Genomic DNA, 18,445 nt, shown 5'->3' with positions numbered 1-18,445 from the left:
GTCCTGTTCAACAGTTTTAGATTGTTTGTAGATTCCATGATGAATATATTGTGTAGGTGGTCTAGTTTTATACGAGTTCACCATTTCCAGACATTCAGATCCAAAAATGGGCGTCCATCCCAAAATATCTCGGTGCTCTGTCTGTTTACCTCTGCTGCCAAGGCTGCGGTGACCTCACCAGTAGCTTATGTTACAAATGAGTGGCGATTCCATATGAAACCAGGACAAAGAAATACCATGATTTTGGGGGGATTTTCACCATTTTATTCATTTCATTTTTGGGAGGGGAGCATTGTTGACATATTTGACATTTGTATCAAAGTGTAATTGAGAAATAATTAATTAGAGTTGGCATATTTATTGCATTTTGTCCTGGTTTCGTATGGAATCACTCAAATGCAGGTGTGACGGAGAGTCTTATAATGATACAGATCTAATGAGTGCCGACTGTTTAAGCCATAGAATTACATACAGAATCAATGTAAAAGAAAAATTCTGAATCAATACTAACAATCTCTTTTTCATCATGTAAAAGGTGACATTTATGTGAATGAGGGAAAAATTATTTGACTCTTGACAGAATTATTATTTTGTAGGAAACACTATTGTTGTGAATTGTTAGATATTACTGCACAGTTGGAGCCAGGAACACAAGCATTTCGCTACACCCAAAATAACACCTGCTAAATATGTGTAGGTGACCAATACAATTTGCTGTGAATTGTGAGCCAGGCTAAATCATGTTAGCTAAACAGTGGCGATTTTAGCATGTAAATCTCGGTGGGGCAAACAAACAAAATGTGGGATGCAGCCAGCAAAGCCACTACACAAGACAACGCTAAATAATACATTAATTGCACTGTAACGGTGACAAACGGTGCCCACAAACTGTTAGGGTTAAAGCTGTCCCAACAGCAGAGTCCCAACACCTTACCACTGCTACACCTGGCTGTCAGCTGAGCCTTGTCTGGCAGCAAAGAAAGTTAACTCAGCCTCATTTACTGCCATTTTAAAAAACATAGCTGATATGGATGACTTGCTTAAACAAATGTGGTTGCTACTGACAATTGAGATGTACAAACGATGGCATTAGAGGACGACAAGCAGATAAGAGGCAATCCGTAATTACGATTAAGACATTAATGAGCGAGCGACGACGGACGTAGTCAATATAACTATTTGTTCAGCACTTTTGAAATGTACAGCGACAGAATTCAGAACATGGGCCGTTCTTACAGTGTACTCCCTGTACAACGTCAGAACCGTAGGATAAATAAAGGGGGCACATAAACAGACAATGAAAGCTCTTACAATATTCAATTATTACATTTCTCTAAAACAGGTTATAGGCTACCTGTGCACCACCAAGTTAGAACAGTAGGCAAAATTAAGAGGTGAAAATAGACCAAATTATTAGGGTGAGGCACATTGAACGCCGTTTGGGTATTTGCGTGTCAAAAAATATACACGTCATATAACACTATTTGACGCAATAAATAAGCTTTTAATTTGACACGTTAAATAACACAATTCTATTACAGAATGTTGTCTGTCCTGAATTTGCATGTGCAAGCCAAGCGCCACCACTACTATCAGTAGCACTGTCAAAACTGTTCAAAAAAAGTTACCAAGTAACCACACACCTGCCACAAATTATGTGTTTACAATGCCACATTGGTGAAAATTAACCAAGTGATTAGGCTGAGGCACATGGGCTACTAACAGCTTACTACACAACATACACTTAGTATTACATTCTTAGCTACAGTATACATATCGCCCTGGCATATTACATCATTTATGCAGCAGATATGCCTGATTGACTCTGCTCTGTGACTGTCTGACTCTGTGTAAATCAGTTTGGGTTTTGTGCATTCAGTGTCTCTAAACAAGTTATGTGTGCGTGCGTGTGGCTCACTTGGTAGAGCTTGGCACTTGCAACGCCAGGGTTGTGGTTTTGATTCCCAGGGGGGACCAGTATTGGAAAAGTATGAAAATATATGCTCTAACTACTGTATGTTTTTCTGGATAAGAGCATCTACTAAATGACTAAAATGTGTGTGTGCTGCTGCCCAGTGGTCACTCAGAGGCAACAAAAACACTGTTGTTAATTATTGATTGGCTTTATGTTTCTCTATGGACAGCTAGGCTTCTATGCTTATATCATATCTTATCATCCAACATAAATCAACCTAATGGTCTATTAGTAGGCCAATCATCTTGTCATGTTCAATATTTATAATTTTCCAGGGTCTAATCTACTGACTAGTTAATATAAATCATGTAAAGTATATCTTAAATGTAAAGTGGTTTTCTCAATGTTGTGATTTATGCTTAATCTTGAATTTAGAGGGTACTGTGGTAGGCGTGGTAACAGCACGATATAGACCTTGTGTTTGGAAGTAGCAGGTCATTTGGATTTTGATTGGCACAGATGGAATTTTAAAGTGTGCAAATGATATGCTTTGATGTGTGAATTCAGACCGGCAGAGCTGCGTTAGACAACTCTTTCAAATGTGATGGAATCATTCGATTTCTATAGTGCCCTAGCTTTTATCACTCACATCTCCTCTGGGGCTGCAGTAACCTCTACTAACACTATAAAATACCTCCTAGCAGCTGATGGCTGAGTGAAACGTTTATTACAACTGAAGTCATTGAGGGAACCCGCCCATCGATTTCATCCAGGAAGAAAGAGTTTGTGGTGGTTTTATTACCTGCTGTTATTTCAATACCTCAGCCACTGCGGGAAGGGCGTGAGCGTTGAGCGTTCTCCTTCTCTGTATGTCTGGGGCTCAGCAGAAATTCTGCTGAGTCGCGGAGCTGTCACAAAGGGAAATTCAGCGTTCAGACCAGCGACGACCTTCCCCAGAGCCCAGGCTCGTCAGATGGAAGAGTGGGTCGCAGACCTCTTCAGAGGGGTTGTTGTTAGCCTACTCACTAGGCCATGTTAGATAATGGCTCCTCAGCGGGCGCACAGGATCACTTCAGGGAACACAATTTATTTGTCTGATCAATTGCATTAGTATCAACAACAAAAAATCGCAAACAATATACCTCAGTGTTTGTATTGTTTACTTTATACAGTATTTTGTTGCTCATCTTTATTAAGGGTGTCAATCATCTCAGACACGACTGTATAGCCATAGATATGATATATTTCTACATCTTGTTTGTGGCCACTGTAAAGCTTACTCATGATTTGCATGCCTGTCTAATAGTGATTGGGGGGGGGGGGGGGGGGGGGGGGGTGCATTATTTTGGGACAATATTATATCAATATTTGACACAAAGTATTTTTTTAAATGTTGCTACTATAGGTAGTGTTAGCTAGCGCTATCGGCTGTGACGCCAACCTGCGCCAAAATTCAGGTATTTACATCCTATATCTTGTTCTCCGTCTTCTTTTTAAATAGTAAGCCAACATGGTTTCAGCACTTATATTTCCCTGACTGATGAAAACTAGTTTCGTCATGGCTGGCGCTCGTCTCTCTGCAGCGGACATGAGCAATATGTTTGAAACATCGAATCACAATCAAATCACAGTATCGAATCGCATATAGAATCACCATACATATAGAATCGTGAGATTCACCATACATTATAATGTCGGAACCTAAGTATCGAGATGATAACATCGTATCGTGAACTCCCTGGCATTTCCCAGCACTACTATATAAGGCTCTGAATTCACCTATCTCCCATTTCCTAACCAACAGAAGATGTCTCCTGAAGGTTTGATAAGGTCTCAAACGTTACAACGTAAATGTTCCAGCTCCCTTACTGTTAGGTTATTTTTATTTTAAAGAACCTTTATTTAACTATGTGGGTTTTATTTTACTTTATTTCCTGAGCTCTGATAATAATACCTTTCACCCTCTTTTCTGTCATCTCTGTTTTTCACTAAATGTGGGGCCTCAGACTTTACTGATGGTTGATTATATGATGAATTCTCTCCTTCTCCTCTCTGTCTCTCACTGTCTTTCTCCGACTGTCTCTGTCTCTCTCTCTCTCACTGTCTCGCACTCACTGTCTCTTTTTCTCTCTCAATCGGTCTCTCTCTCTCTCTCTCTATGTCCCAGGTGTGAGTATCTCTCTACATGGGGCTGAGCTCCAGTGGCAGAGCCCCCACAGACGCAGAGTTCTGCGGGCCCCGGCCCCTGGGGTTGAGGCTGCGGATTTCTCCTTCCCCCCCAACAGGTCACCAGTCAGAATGGAGGTGTCCTTGGCTGGGGCTCCTGATTCCCCCAGCACACAGGACAACGTGCCACCCCACGGTAAGCCATTTGGCACCTCCTTAGTTAAAGGGGTACCTCAACCAAATAACATTACCACAGTGACTGTTGTGCAGCATCTTTTTAAAGAGCAACTTTTATGAGACAAAAAAACTTTTGTGAAGTTGAATTCTGAGTGGTAGTCATGCACTTCAGTAAATGTTTTTGTTAGATTAAGTGAGTTAGGAAGTAATCTAGGTGTTCACAGAATCAACAACATATTGAGGGTTTGATAAGTGACACTGGGTTTTCTGCTGATGTTCTATCCAGTTTTGAAGGATGTGAAGTTGTTAATGGAGAGTTTGGAGGGGCTGAGCACTCCGTCCAAAGATGGCGACTCAACCCTGCTTGACCCCGAGACCAGTAGCATCCTGGACGACAACACCAGGACTGACCCGGCACCAGAGGTGAGAGGTCAATTACAGGTGTGTCCATAAAGCACGTATGGTCATTGTGGGTTGGAGCTGGCTGCTGTCAGTGTTATTCTTATCCTCCTTGGGGGATCTGTAAAGACGTTTAGTCTTCTTAGGGTGAGCTCATTGGTTTCTTACTACGGTAGTGTGATATATAACCCTTGGAAAAGCATATTTAGATCTTGTGCTTATGTGCAAAGCACTTTAGCTCAACCGCCTCTGTAAATGTTAAGCAGTGCTAATGGTAAAATATATTAAAGTCACTTTGGGTCAAAACAACCTTATAGTGGTTACTCCCTCCCTCTGTTTCTCTCCCCAGGTAGGGAGAAGTAGGTCCAGTGGCTTGTGCTTCAGCGATGGCAAGTGCCACATTGACTACATCCTGGTTTACAGGAAGTCTGGTCCACAGTCGGAGAAGAGGGAAATATTTGAGCGCAACATCCGGGCCGAGGGCTTGCAGATGGAGAAGGAGGCGAGTACTACTGAGTATTACAGTATATTATAGTATTACAGTAACATAGTATTACAGTAACACCATATTATAGTATGACAGTATTACAGTAGTCACTGAAGCTCTGCCTGTCACTCATAAACCAACACAAATGTGCTGATGGCAAGTTTCACCCTCAATCCTGTTTAGAAGGAGCAGGGAAGCAATTGTGCTGAGTGTGTGCGTGTGTGTGTGCTTTTGCATGTGTCTGAGTGGCTGACGCCTAGTGTGCTGACGCAGTAACATCAAGGTCATCATGTGGAGCATTCAAAGAGACTATGCCTCTTCTTCTCTCTTTTAACATCATCATTTGCTTCTCTCCTGCACGGAGATGCTTTGTTATTTTTAGGATCTGCGAGGGTAGCTTTTTCTTTGACCTACTGTATAGTCAGACTGCTTATGATGACAGCAAGATGCAAGGTAGAATTCTTCTGGAAATTATCAGATAATGCAGTACTGACTATATAGCTGTGCTACTGGGATTTTGAAGAAATCAAACTCACATAGTTTGGTATCTTTTAAAGATCCTAGTAAAAACTATTCCGCGGCCATGACAGCAAATGTCTGTTAACTGTTCTGAGATCAGTCACAGGAAATTGATGTCACAGGAAATGATGAGAGAGAAAAGAAAATCAATATTTCAACTGTCCCTTTCCTCTTTATGCCCAATTATGAAGTCCATAAACCTCTCTACTGAAGCTGGATACATGAGTGGCAACATGATTTAGAATAGAAACATTTTTATTTAAAACATTAGATTTTATATTATTCAAATGTTTTTATGTGCTAAGAAACTCTTCTAAGAAATAGTATCAACAGGACATAATACTTCTAATGCTGGGTCTTTTCCCCTTAAACAGTTGTCTGTGTGCAACAGTGATGTGATCTTCCTGAAGCTGCATGCTCCCTGGGAGGTGCTGTGTCGCTACGCAGAGCTTATGAACATTCGGATGCCGTTCAGGTGGGGAGACGAACACACATAAATCACATCGACAGACAGGTTCCCACCACACACACATTGTCTCTCTCTCTCTCTCTCTCTCTCTCTCTCTCTCTCTCTCTCTCTCTCTCTCTCTCTCTCTCTCTCTCTCTCTCTCTCTCTCTCACTATGAATCTACAGTTATTTGCAATGCACTTTTATTAGGTAGAATGGTGAGGCCTCTAGAGGGGTCAGATTCTAACACGAGCACCGGTACATGTGTTCCCGAGGCATAAGTGACCTAGACTGCTAGACCGCCCAGGCCACTGCAATGCATTAATGCACTGAGATTTTTTATAGTTTAATAGTTGATCATGTTGTGGGGGTTTTCAGGAGGAAAATCTATTACATGCATCGACGGTACAAGTTCATGAGTAGGTGAGTGCTAATTGATTTATTGATTGAATTTTGGGGCACAACACTAATGTTAATGCTCTCTGGCTGTGTGTGATGTGTGATTTTTGGAGGTCTTTCTGTCACCATCCAGGATGGAGAAGAGAATCAACAGATTTCGAGGATGGCTGCCTCGCAAACCCATGAAGTTTGACAACAACACCCTCCCTGACCTGGAGGAGAACGAGAGCTTTACCGCCCCCTTCAGTCGCTCCAGAATACATCAGTGAGTGTGTGTGTGTGTGTGTGTGTGTGTGTGTGTGTGTGTGTGTGTGTGTGTGTGTGTGTGTGTGTGTGTGTGTGTGTGTGTGTGTGTGTGTGTGTGTGTGTGTGTGTGTGTGTGTGTGTGTGTGTGTGTGTCCACCACCAGTCTGGTATATGTTTTTTCCTTACTAACACAAAAGGTGAAGATTAATCAATGTCTTCCATCTTTAAACCACAATTCTTAGTTTTAGGGTACCACATTTTTGCTATGTAAACAAATTAATAAAATTTCCTTGTGGGTGAGGTCTAATTTTAGGGCCCTTTATGGGGGGCTCACAAGCACCCTTCGAGGCTAAATTATATAGAATGCACTGAGATGACATCAGGACAAAATGGTGTGCTTTTCAAAAGTTCAATCAATGGAACGATCTAGAAGAAATATGATCTAGGAACCTTTTCTGTATCTATATTATGTTCCAGTTTCACCATTCACAACAAAGACACGTTCTTCAACAACGCCACCAGGAGTCGCATCGTCCATCATATCTTGCAAAGGGTCAAATATGAGGAGGGCAAAGACAAAATGGGTGAGATTGTCATCATCATCATCTAACACAGTTACAAATGGCCTCTGGTTAATACATTTACATTGTAGTCATTTAGCAGACGCTCTTATCCAGAGAGACTTGCAGGAGCAATTAGGGTTAAGTGCCTTGCTCAAGGGTACATTGACAGATTTTTCACCTAGTCGGCTCAGGGATTCGAATCAGCAACCTTTCAATTACTGGACCAACACTCCTAACCGCTAGGCTACCTGGCACCTCTCCAAGTAGTAGAAGTTCACTGCTAGATGTGTCCCACGTTTGAGATACAGCATGTCTCTGGTGTGTAGAGTTATTGACGGTGTCTTCATGTTCTTGTTCATGCTCCAGGGCTGAATCGTCTTTTGAGCAATAGTTCATACGAAGCAGCTTTTCCCCTTCATGAGGTAATGCACTGACACTTCACACATTGGCTTGGCAGAGAAATATCACGTGTAGGGTCTTCATTTGAGCCAGTTCGCTGCAGCAGGAAAATGATCCTGCGGCAACCGGGAATGTGAATTATGTGGTTTATAATTAATTGACATTTTTGTAGGGGTTGATACATTTTTTGTTAGGGCCAATCAAGTCTGATATTTCAAAGTGGAAATGATAAACTTTAGAAGCTTTTTTAAAACTCAAATACACTACAAGTTTGCATTTCCTGTCAGCAACAAAGAGTGATCAAATTAAGATCCTACATCTGTAGTTATGATGGTACATTACGTGTGTGTGTGTGTGTGTGTGTGTGTGTGTGTGTGTGTGTGTGTGTGTGTGTGTGTGTGTGTGTGTGTGTGTGTGTGTGTGTGTTAACAGGGGAGCTACAGAAGTAAGAACTCCATCCGGACGCATGGGGCAGAGAACCACAGACACTTGCTGTATGAATGCTGGGCCTGGTGGGGTGTGTGGTACAAGTACCAGCCACTGGACCTCATAAGGTACAACACTGTGTTAACACTCCTGCTCTAGAAGGACATCACGGGTCTAATACAATGTATTATCTGCACCTTGTAGGTTGTCCCTAGATCCTGCAAGCAATACAACTTCACCAGCCACATGTATTAAAGCCACATGAATTAATCAATGAAGGAGTGAATTTACTAGATTATTAAAAACGTATGAAGCCACAACATCATTGCAATGGTGGTACCAAATGACCTGTTTGTTGATGTTTGTCTCCTGGCGGTGTTGTCAGGCGGTACTTCGGGGAGAAAATTGGTCTCTATTTTGCCTGGCTGGGTTGGTACACTGGGATGCTGTTCCCTGCGGCGCTGGTTGGGCTCTTGGTCTTCCTCTACGGCTGGTTCACCCTAGACCACTGCCAGGTCAGGTAATGTGAGCTCACCTAATACTCATTGGTCTTCTTTAATTAGGTTTTCCCTCATTGTTTTATCTTAGTATTTTATACATATTTTATCCTTCACTATGTTTGGTCTTGTGTTCTTCCACTAGAAAATATACCAAACAGACGCATGCTTTACACTGGTGTAAATTTGGCCTTAGTCTGGTAGAAGTCTATTACCAATGCTATCAATGCCTTAGTCGTGTGGCAGCACTGACACAGGCTGATAAATGCATTAAGAATTGATGAGTGTATGGAACCAGGCTAAAGGTTGTCTGTGATTCTCCAGTAAAGAAATCTGCCAGGCCACTGACATCATCATGTGCCCCATATGTGACGAGTACTGCCCCTACCTGAGACTCTCAGACAGCTGCATCTATGCTAAGGTGACTTCCGTACTACCATGTTAAACGTTTGCCCCAGACTGAGCACTGCTGACAAACATCAGGGCAGTTGTGGCTAATTCCGATCCTGGAGAGCCACTGGGTGTGATTCAAATGATTAACTAATAATGGTCATAAATTTAGACCACAATTATTTTGCGTTAGAGCTGGGCTGAAACAAAAGCCTGCATACACTGCAGCTCTCCAGGAACAGTGATTTTGTCATACTTTTTAGAAAAATATAGCATTTTTTGCAAACATTTACTCCAGAGCTATGCCACAGTAACATAAGTATAACACGTTTAGCAAGGTAACCTTTTTACTTCACATTTTGTTATTTAGCAGACGCTCTTATCCAGAGCAACTTGTAGTAGTGAATGAATACATTTTCATACTGGTCCCTCATGGGAATCGAACCCACTACCCTGGCGTTTCAAACGTCATGCTCTACCAACTGAGCTACACGGGACTACTTTGTGAGCTTGCTCTGGAAAATGTCTAACGAACAGCCCTCCTTTGTAATCTTTATATACAAATGTGACTACTGTATGTTTGTACTGAATTCATGTTTTCAGAAATCATTTCTCTAAGCAATTGCTATTGATGTGTTTCTTGGCTTTAGGTCACCCATCTTTTTGACAACGGAGCAACAGTTTTCTTTGCGGTATTCATGGCTGTGTGGGGTGAGTTTTTTTCATTTAGTATAAATATTATAGGTTCAATTTAAAACAAATCTTATTTTATTGTAAAATAAAGTTTAAGAATTAACTCACTTAAGTTTAATGGGTCAGGATTCCATGCACACTATATTGAAGTTACATTATTTACAGTGAAGTGTTACAGGGTCCTCCTCAGCATTGCACAAGATCCCAGGGAAAAGGTGTATAGGGAGAGTTAGTGCAGGGTCCAGCCTCCTCATCGTCATAGCAGCAGGGTCTAGGCAGGGAGGATTCAGCCACTTCTACGTCATAACGACAGTAAGCCGGTGGTTTCACACTCTTCAAGTCCTCTGGAAGTTGAATGATGGAGGAAGGGACTGAAACATATGGAATACAGGTCTTATTAACATTGCCTCCTGTTTAGTCGAATGAAAGGTCGCATTTCAACCTGCTTAACTTTTGATTTCGGAATGTAGTGCGATCGAAAGTGCTCAGTGGTTTTGATAAAAGAAAAACAAAAGTTTTTGTCAAACTACATATTTGCCTTGGTCAGTTCATTGATCACTGCACTGTCAAGGCAACATCCCTGGAATAGACCTACCTGTTGTGAGGAGTTTCCCCGTAGAGGGCAGGTTTTTAAGAGCCTGCTTTAGCCTCGTGTCAAAACTCCAGCACTTCAGCAGGCAGAACACAGCTAGGTAGAACTGCAGGCCAAAGGCCAACAGAAGCGCCAGCCAAATGAAGACCTGGGCGACTGTGTGAGAAGACAGGTGGGGAAAAAGAGTTAGGGAGAGAAAGAGTGAGTGAGATAAAGGAAGAGAGCAAAGCTGGTAGACTGACATGGAGGAAGGGATGATCAAATGTCTACAGTTTATCCAAAATGTCCCTGGGGAAATGGACCCAGATTAGACCAAGCACCTCTGGACAAGCGCTCCTAATGGCCAGGGCCAAGCCCTTTGCAACGTATAGCAAAGTAACCATACAGAAGTTGTAGACTCTAACCAGTGTGGTGGAAAAAGGCAGTCCGATCTCAATATAAAAAGCTTTATTACGAGCATGCATGCAAGGGAAAACCAATTTGACTCGCTATTTGTTCTCCACAGACATTTTATACAGACCATGCATGCAAGGGAAAACCAATTTGACTCGCTATTTGTTCTCCACAGACATTTTATACAGACCAAGGATGGGCGGGGTGTTTCACATGCACTTCAAATGAGTCCGGTACTTCTACTTATCACCACAGATAGTAGACCTTGAGAAAGACCAATCATATCAAGGACATATCCACTCCCCCATACATCCTTGGATAACAAGAACCATGAAATATTGACATGAAATTAGAACAGGGCAGTTTAGAAACAGTTCTAAAACAGACTGGTTATATTACATATCAGGGAACAGAACAACCTTAAAGACAATACAAAGAACAGGATGGCCTGTGTCTAACAGGTCATATAAGATTACAAATGTAATTTACTCTTCCACACCAGTCCTCTTCCATCTGTATTCCAGAAATGTACACAATTGAACAATAGGCATGAACTATGGCTTTAATACACTGTAGATACCGGACTGTAAACTGCCCAAACACTAATCCATATTACCAGTCCTCTCTATTTTCCAGATAGTTCAAATGAGAAATACATGTATCTTCTATTCTTCTCAGAGAGCTTGGTAACTTCCAAATCTCAGGCGGTGAGCGCTGCCAGACTGTGACTCATTAAAATAGCTGTAGTTCTTAGTTTTTCAATTATTGATTGCACTGCAAATTCAGACATTGTCTTCAGGGCTAATGGAAACCACTCTAATAAATGTCCCTGTCGTTCATATTTTATGGTGAGCAATTTATGGTATAGAGGGATTTAACTTCAACATACATTGGATCGGGTATTCATTAAACACTACATATAATACTGTACTGTAAGTCAACTATTTAGATTCAGTTTAACCAAGAAGAATGAATTAACCAACACACACAATGGAGCAATAGTCCAAGGTGCATTCTAGGCCATTTTCACGTGGAAATATAGCACTTGATTTATATGAGTGTGTCACCACAACGAATGTGATTCACTCACCCGCCATTGGCTTAGGTTCATTGTCCCAGACCCAGACGTCTGGCTGGGAAAGGTCCAGAGAGAAGCTGTCATTCTGGGGATGGCCCATCGATCACCTCCTTTACACAGGACCAGGGCCTATCTAGACAAGATGGAGACATTAGCATGTAGTGTTAACCACAGATTGCTTTAGATAACATTTTGGACTTGACAGAGGCTGACATAATTCTTTCATAAGAGTTTGTGACAGTAGGGTATGCATGTTTCTTCAGTGTAAGTTAGTACCTATGGTTACTGATTGCATACTTCTTCATGAGTCATGATTTTGTCATACTGTTTAAAATGGTCACGTGTTGATCAGTGGTCGTTGGTGATGGCTTTTACGTAGGCTTCATGTGGTCGTTGGTGATGGCTTTACGTAGGCTTCATGTGGTCGTTGGTGATGGCTTTACGTAGGCTTCATGTGGTCGTTGGTGATGGCTTTACGTAGGCTTCATGTGGTCGTTGGTGATGGCTTTACGTAGACTTCATGTGGTCGTTGGTGATGGCTTTACGTAGGCTTCATGTGGTCGTTGGTGATGGCTTTACGTAGACTTCATGTGGTCGTTGGTGATGGCTTTACGTAGGCTTCATGTGGTCGTTGGTGATGGCATTACGTAGGCTTCATGTGGTCGTTGGTGATGGCTTTACGTAGGCTTCATGTGGTCGTTGGTGATGGCTTTACGTAGGCTTCATGTGGTCGTTGGTGATGGCTTTACGTAGGCTTCATGTGGTCGTTGGTGATGGCTTTACGTAGGCTTCATGTGGTCGTTGGTGATGGCTTTACGTAGGCTTCATGTGGTCGTTGGTGATGGCTTTACGTAGGCTTCATGTGGTCGTTGGTGATGGCTTTACGTAGGCTTCATGTGGTCGTTGGTGATGGCTTTACGTAGGCTTCATGTGGTCATTGGTGATGGCTTTACGTAGGCTTCATGTGGTCGTTGGTGATGGCTTTACGTAGGCTTCATGTGTACTTAAAGCTGGACTCCAGCGGTGAAACTGCCACATCCGTTTGCGATATTACAACAAAGACGTTACTTCAAACAACTAATTGTTTTTCCCTCGGATATCATTGCACACGCCAGAGAACTGCAGAGTATGTACTACGATGTACTTTTACCACGATGCTGGATGCTCATTTCCTCAAAACAATAACAAATGCGGGTGGGGTGTCCAGTGATGCCGTTTCACCTATCGCGGATCACTTCCCTAATGTGTTATCTAACTTGTTATCTAATGTGTTAGCGAGGCTCATGTATAGGTTAATGTGGTCAAATGCAGGCCATTGTTACACTAAATCTCCACAAATCATTCTCTTGAGTGCAATGTCTACTAAAAGTATTTGTTTTATCTAACCCTGCCTTTAATCAGTCACAAATTGGCAATGTTATCTCCTTGCTACAAAGGTACAGTACTTCAAAGGTCAAATGTATTGCGTGAACTGTGCTTCACTCAAATGCATACAACAAAGTAGATCAGCTGAAAACGTTAAACAGTTGTTGCTAGAGCAAATTATGGAAAATCTACAAGTGATAAACAACCTAACTGCATTCAGTGCTCATTCAACTGGTAGATTCTAAGAATTTTCTGTAGTGCAATTACATTCACGTTTACATTTGAGTATTTTATCTGACACTATCCAGACACACTGATAATCATGTAGGTGCATACCAGTGGAACCACAGCTATAAAATTATGACAATAAAGCAAAACATTTAAAATACATTTGGGATTAATCGAGGCTAAATAACTGCATAGGTCCTAAGATACTTACTACTGCATAGTTCCCCAACTGTGGCCCGCGGGTGGATTTATTTGGTCCCCAAAGTTCTGAGCTAAACAATGTTGGGGGGGATTTTGTTGGACAGAAAAGACTGTAAAAAAAAGAAGTTAATCAGCTATAAGTTTTTTTTAATTTAAGGAATCTGTTCCCAAGTATTCCCACGCATTATAGAGAGACACAACTTGATCATATACTAATGCAAGCAAGGTTTTAAATTATTATGTTTTAGTCAAACATCTGTTTGGACTGTCTTTTTGCAGTCTACAATTTATTTCTAATTATGTTCTGATCCCCTGACGAACCACTAAAGAAAAAAATTGGCCCAAGGCTGAATCTAGTTGAGGAATCCTGCAATACAGTATCGTTGGACTGCCAGTAAATAAGTATACAACTCAACCTACCTGGGTTTGTCTGGAGAGCAGGGGATCTTGCTGCAGGGCCTTGCTGTTGTCCAACACTGACTATTTCTTGGCATTCACCTACAGTAGAATACCCATTGAAATCGCTTCATTAACATTCCTCTGAAGTGTGCTCCCCTGAAGTGTGCTCCCTTGCTGCTATCTCTGCAGAAACATGCCTTTCCACCAAAAGAGCCCGCTAGTCACTGGCCGGCCTCATGGAACTGTCTGGAACTACTAAAACATGTGCCTTTCCATTCAGAGCTACTAGTTAAACTGATCTTAGTACAGCCTCTGCTCTGATTGTCAAGTGACACACTGGTAAACAGATTTGGATGGGTTACCCATTGCCAAGGACTTTGTTCAGGAGAGCCTACCCTCTCTCTCCAGTGCTTTAAAGGCAGCAGAGGCTTGTTGGTGAAATGACCTATTGCACAGTGTCTGTCCTAAATAGCTAAAATAGTGAATTATTTTAGACAACTGTAACAGTATGAATCCTTGCACCCAACAACTGTGCTGCAAAATAATTGTATTATCTGTGTAATGAATACTCAGGGAGAAAAAGGTGTAGATTTACTCGCAGAGTGCAGCAGGTGTTTATTTCACCTTTGCAGAAGGCAGGAATCATAGTCACACACAGGTAAAAGCAAACAGGCAAGTAAATCAAAACTAGGACTGAAGGCTATAACTAGTTCTCACAAACGACCTAGGAAAAGGCTTAGTAGAGTCAAAACGAACAATACCTCACAAAGCCACAAACAGAATGAACTGAACTAAATAAGGAGCTGATGAGACCACGTGAGTAACTAACACAGGTGAAATCAATGAACAAAAATAAAAGACAGGGCTACGTTCAAGAACCCAAAGAAACAGGGCTACGTTCAAGAACACAACAAAATAGAACACAAGGTTGACTAAGAAAATAAATACAGAACCTTACAATCTGAATGTGGAGAACTACTTGAAGTGATAATTGAATCATTTTGAGTCATGCAAAACAACCTTCCTTCAACTAAGAAAGCGATGGTGGAATTTAAATGGTTCCTGTTTTTGGCAGCAATGCAAGAGATGGTTGAATTTCAATTATTCTGTTTGTAACACATTTCCAACATTGTTTTATAGCTTGAACACAAGTGTACATATTTGTCCCACATTCAATATGACACATACTCACCAAGCCATAACAACCCTCAAACACTAAACTGGTTGTGTATTTTAGCAACCGTGTTTCTCGAGTTCTGGAAGAGGCGGCGAGCGGTCCTTGCATATGACTGGGACCTAATTGACTGGGAGGAAGAGGAGGTAAATATACTTTCATTATGATCAGCATCATCAAATTAGAAATAATCTCCCAGGCATAACATGTGTTTGTGTTGCAAGAAGATCTTTTCAGATAAAAAAAAAAAACATTTCTTAAAAGATTTTAACAATCATGCCATGAAGGTCCTAGGGACATTCCACTTTGCCATATTACAAAAGGAAGCATTGCCTTGAGATTCCCATTCGGGTTATGATTCCCATTCGGGTTATGATTCCCATTCGGGTTATGATTCCCATTCGGGTTATGATTCCCATTCGGTTTATGATTCCCATTCGGTTTATGATTCCCATTCGGGTTATGATATGCCATGTCTAAATCTTCTCTATGCTATCGCATATCTGCACGATCAATCAACAATGCTCACGTTGGGGACAGACAGCCCGTCTCAGTATGGAGCACAGAACTTTTATATTTTTGTATTTCTTTTTAATGTTGAGGTACATTGATATCATAGTTTTTTATAAACACCCCCTTTCTAAAATGTGGGTTTTAATTGATTAACAATAATATATACATTCGGCCCACTTATTTTCCTTCCAAATGTGTTTGCCAGTTTTGCACATATCTAAATCTTACCCAAGCGAGGAGATACGCTAATACACATGTCGCACAACATTACGGGAAATATTATGAAAGGTGTATATATAGGTGTAAGTCTACTAATTCATGTAAAATAGGCCTTACTACATTAAAAAATCATCTAATTCACTTGCCTGTAATTGTAGCTTTGTAGGCTGCATGTCCTGCACCAGCTTCTCTCCCAGCTTCATGGTTTGAGCGATGTCCATATAAAACAGTGACACAGTTCACACTCCAAAAATGAAACACTTTAGAACGACACTTCCAGTTTTGGCGGGAAATACCGGGTTACCCGGGAGAAAAGTGGTTTTATTCTTGGGATGGAACATTTGTAAAATACCAGGAATATATTCAACCTTGGTTATGGACACCATGCTGTGTTCTTGAAATACCCACAGTTATGTGTTCTACAGCTGTTTCAAGAAAGCCAAGGAGATGTGTCATGATCACGTTCCTAGAACATTTTGCAGACATTTGCAGAACATTCTGGGAGCGTTTGTGGCTCAGCCAGCTTTCTGTGTGCTGCAGGAGGAAATCCGTCCCCAGTTTGAGGCCAAATATTCAAAAAAGGAGAGGATGAACCCCATATCTGGAAAGCCTGAGCCGTACCAGGCCTTTACAGACAAGTACAGCCGACTCATCGTCTCAGCTTCTGGAATCTTCTTTATGGTAAGTCCCTGGAGTAGGTATAGTGAATATTTCATAATAAATGAATTTGAGTAGGGACAGATTCATTAAAATGGTTTGCATGTTGCCTCATGATTGCTGCTTGTCAAACCAGTTTCCCACTGGGTTTTGTTTGAATTTATTCAAATCTTCAGTAAGTGGCCCGTGCAGGAATCAAACCCATAACTGTGATATTGCAAGCAAGCCAACACAAGCCAGTGAGCTATCAATCAGATTTGCCTTGTTGCTAACGGTGTGTCTGACCAGAATGTTTTATTGACCACAGATCCTGGTGGTGATCGCTGCCGTCTTTGGCATCGTGATTTACCGCGTGATCACAGTCAGCACTTTTGCCGCCTTCGGCTGGGCTCTCATCAGGAATAACTCTCAGGTGGCCACCACTGGCACAGCCGTGTGCATCAACTTCTGCATCATCATGCTCCTCAATGTGGTAAGGGCTTTGTTTAGAAATGCATTTAGGATTATGAGATAAAAAAAGCGGCATATATAGGGTTGAAGTCGGAAGTTTACATACACCTTAGCCAAATACATTTAAACTCAGTTTTTCAAAAATTCATGACATTTAATCCTAGTAAAAACTTCCCTGTCTTAGGTCAGTTAGGATCACCACTTTATTTTAAGAGTGTGAAATGTCAGAATAATAGTAGAGAGTGATTTATTTCAGCTTTTATTTCTTTCATCACATTCCCAGTGGATCAGAAGTTTACATACACTCAATTAGTATTTGGTAGCATTGCCTTTACATTGTTTAACTGGGGTCAAACGTTTCAGGTAGCCTTCCACAAGCTTCCCACAATAAGTTGGGTGAATTTTGGCTCATTCCTCCTGACAGAGCTGGTTTAACTGAGTCAGGTTTGTAGGCCTCCTTGCTCGCATGCTCTTTTTCAGTTCTGCCCACAAATTTTCTATGGGATTGAGGTCAGGGCTTTGTGATGGCCACTCCAATACCGTGACTTTGTTGTCCTTAAGCCATTTTGCCACAACTTTGGAAGTATGCTTGGGGTCATTGTCCATTTGGAAGACCCATTTGCGACCAAGCTTTAACTTCCTGACTGATGTCGTAAGAAGTTGCTTCAATATATCCACATAATTTTCCTTCCTCATGAAACCATCTATTTTGTGCACCAGTCCCTCCTGCAGCAATGCACCCCCACAATGATGTTGCCACCCCCGTGCTTCACGGTTGGGATGGTTTTCTTCGGCTTGCAAGCCTCCCCCTTTTTCCTCCAAACATAAGAATGGTCATTATGGCCAAACAGTTCCATTTTTGTTTCATCAGACCAGAGGACATTTCTCCAAAAAAGTATGATCTTTGTCCCCATGTGCAGTTTCAAACCATAGTCTGGCTTTTTATGGCGGTTTTGGAGCAGTGGCTTCTTCCTTGCTGAGAGGCCTTTCAGGTTATGTTGATATAGGACTCGTTTTACTGTGGATATAGATACTTTTGTACCGGTTTCCTCCAGCATCTTCACAAGGTCCTTTGCTGTTGTTCTGGGATTGATTTGCACTTTTCGCACCAAAGTACGTTCATCTCTAGGAGACAGAACACATCTCCTTCCTGAGCGGTATGAAGGCTGCGTGGTCCCATGGTGTTTATACTTGCGTGCTATTGTTTGTACAGATGAACGTGGTACCTTTGGAAATTGCTCCCAAGGATGAACCAGACTTGTGGAGGTCTACAATTTTTTTTCTGACGTCTTGGCTGATTTCTTTTGATTTTCCCATGATGTCAAGCAAAGAGGCACTGAGTGTGAAGGTAGGCCTTGAAAGACATCCCCAGGTACACCTCCAATTGACTCAAATGATGTCAATTAGCCATCAGAAGCTTTAAAGCCATGGCATCATTTTCTGGAATTTTCC

At 41.6% G+C, this 18,445-nt stretch overlaps 1 protein-coding gene across 1 annotated transcript in view; it reads left to right on the top strand.

Annotated features, from left to right (window-relative positions):
- Window positions 1–18,445, top strand: part of LOC139393034 (anoctamin-4-like) — a 41,734-nt gene that overhangs the window by 14,156 nt on the left and 9,133 nt on the right. The window contains exons 4-18 of the mRNA XM_071141356.1: window positions 4,083–4,277; window positions 4,545–4,681; window positions 5,007–5,159; window positions 6,038–6,138; window positions 6,490–6,534; window positions 6,644–6,775; window positions 7,234–7,340; window positions 7,686–7,741; window positions 8,151–8,272; window positions 8,530–8,664; window positions 8,966–9,062; window positions 9,682–9,742; window positions 15,218–15,300; window positions 16,427–16,567; window positions 16,851–17,015. Of these exons, the coding sequence (XP_070997457.1) occupies window positions 4,083–4,277; window positions 4,545–4,681; window positions 5,007–5,159; window positions 6,038–6,138; window positions 6,490–6,534; window positions 6,644–6,775; window positions 7,234–7,340; window positions 7,686–7,741; window positions 8,151–8,272; window positions 8,530–8,664; window positions 8,966–9,062; window positions 9,682–9,742; window positions 15,218–15,300; window positions 16,427–16,567; window positions 16,851–17,015 (1,730 nt within the window). The remainder of the gene's footprint in view (window positions 1–4,082; window positions 4,278–4,544; window positions 4,682–5,006; window positions 5,160–6,037; window positions 6,139–6,489; window positions 6,535–6,643; window positions 6,776–7,233; window positions 7,341–7,685; window positions 7,742–8,150; window positions 8,273–8,529; window positions 8,665–8,965; window positions 9,063–9,681; window positions 9,743–15,217; window positions 15,301–16,426; window positions 16,568–16,850; window positions 17,016–18,445) is intronic.

This window comes from Oncorhynchus clarkii, chromosome 33, assembly GCF_045791955.1.
Source record: "Oncorhynchus clarkii lewisi isolate Uvic-CL-2024 chromosome 33, UVic_Ocla_1.0, whole genome shotgun sequence".
NCBI lineage: Eukaryota > Metazoa > Chordata > Actinopteri > Salmoniformes > Salmonidae > Oncorhynchus > Oncorhynchus clarkii.
The sequence above is the reverse complement of the archived record's forward strand: the minus strand, read 5'-3'. Positions and strand labels throughout refer to the sequence as shown.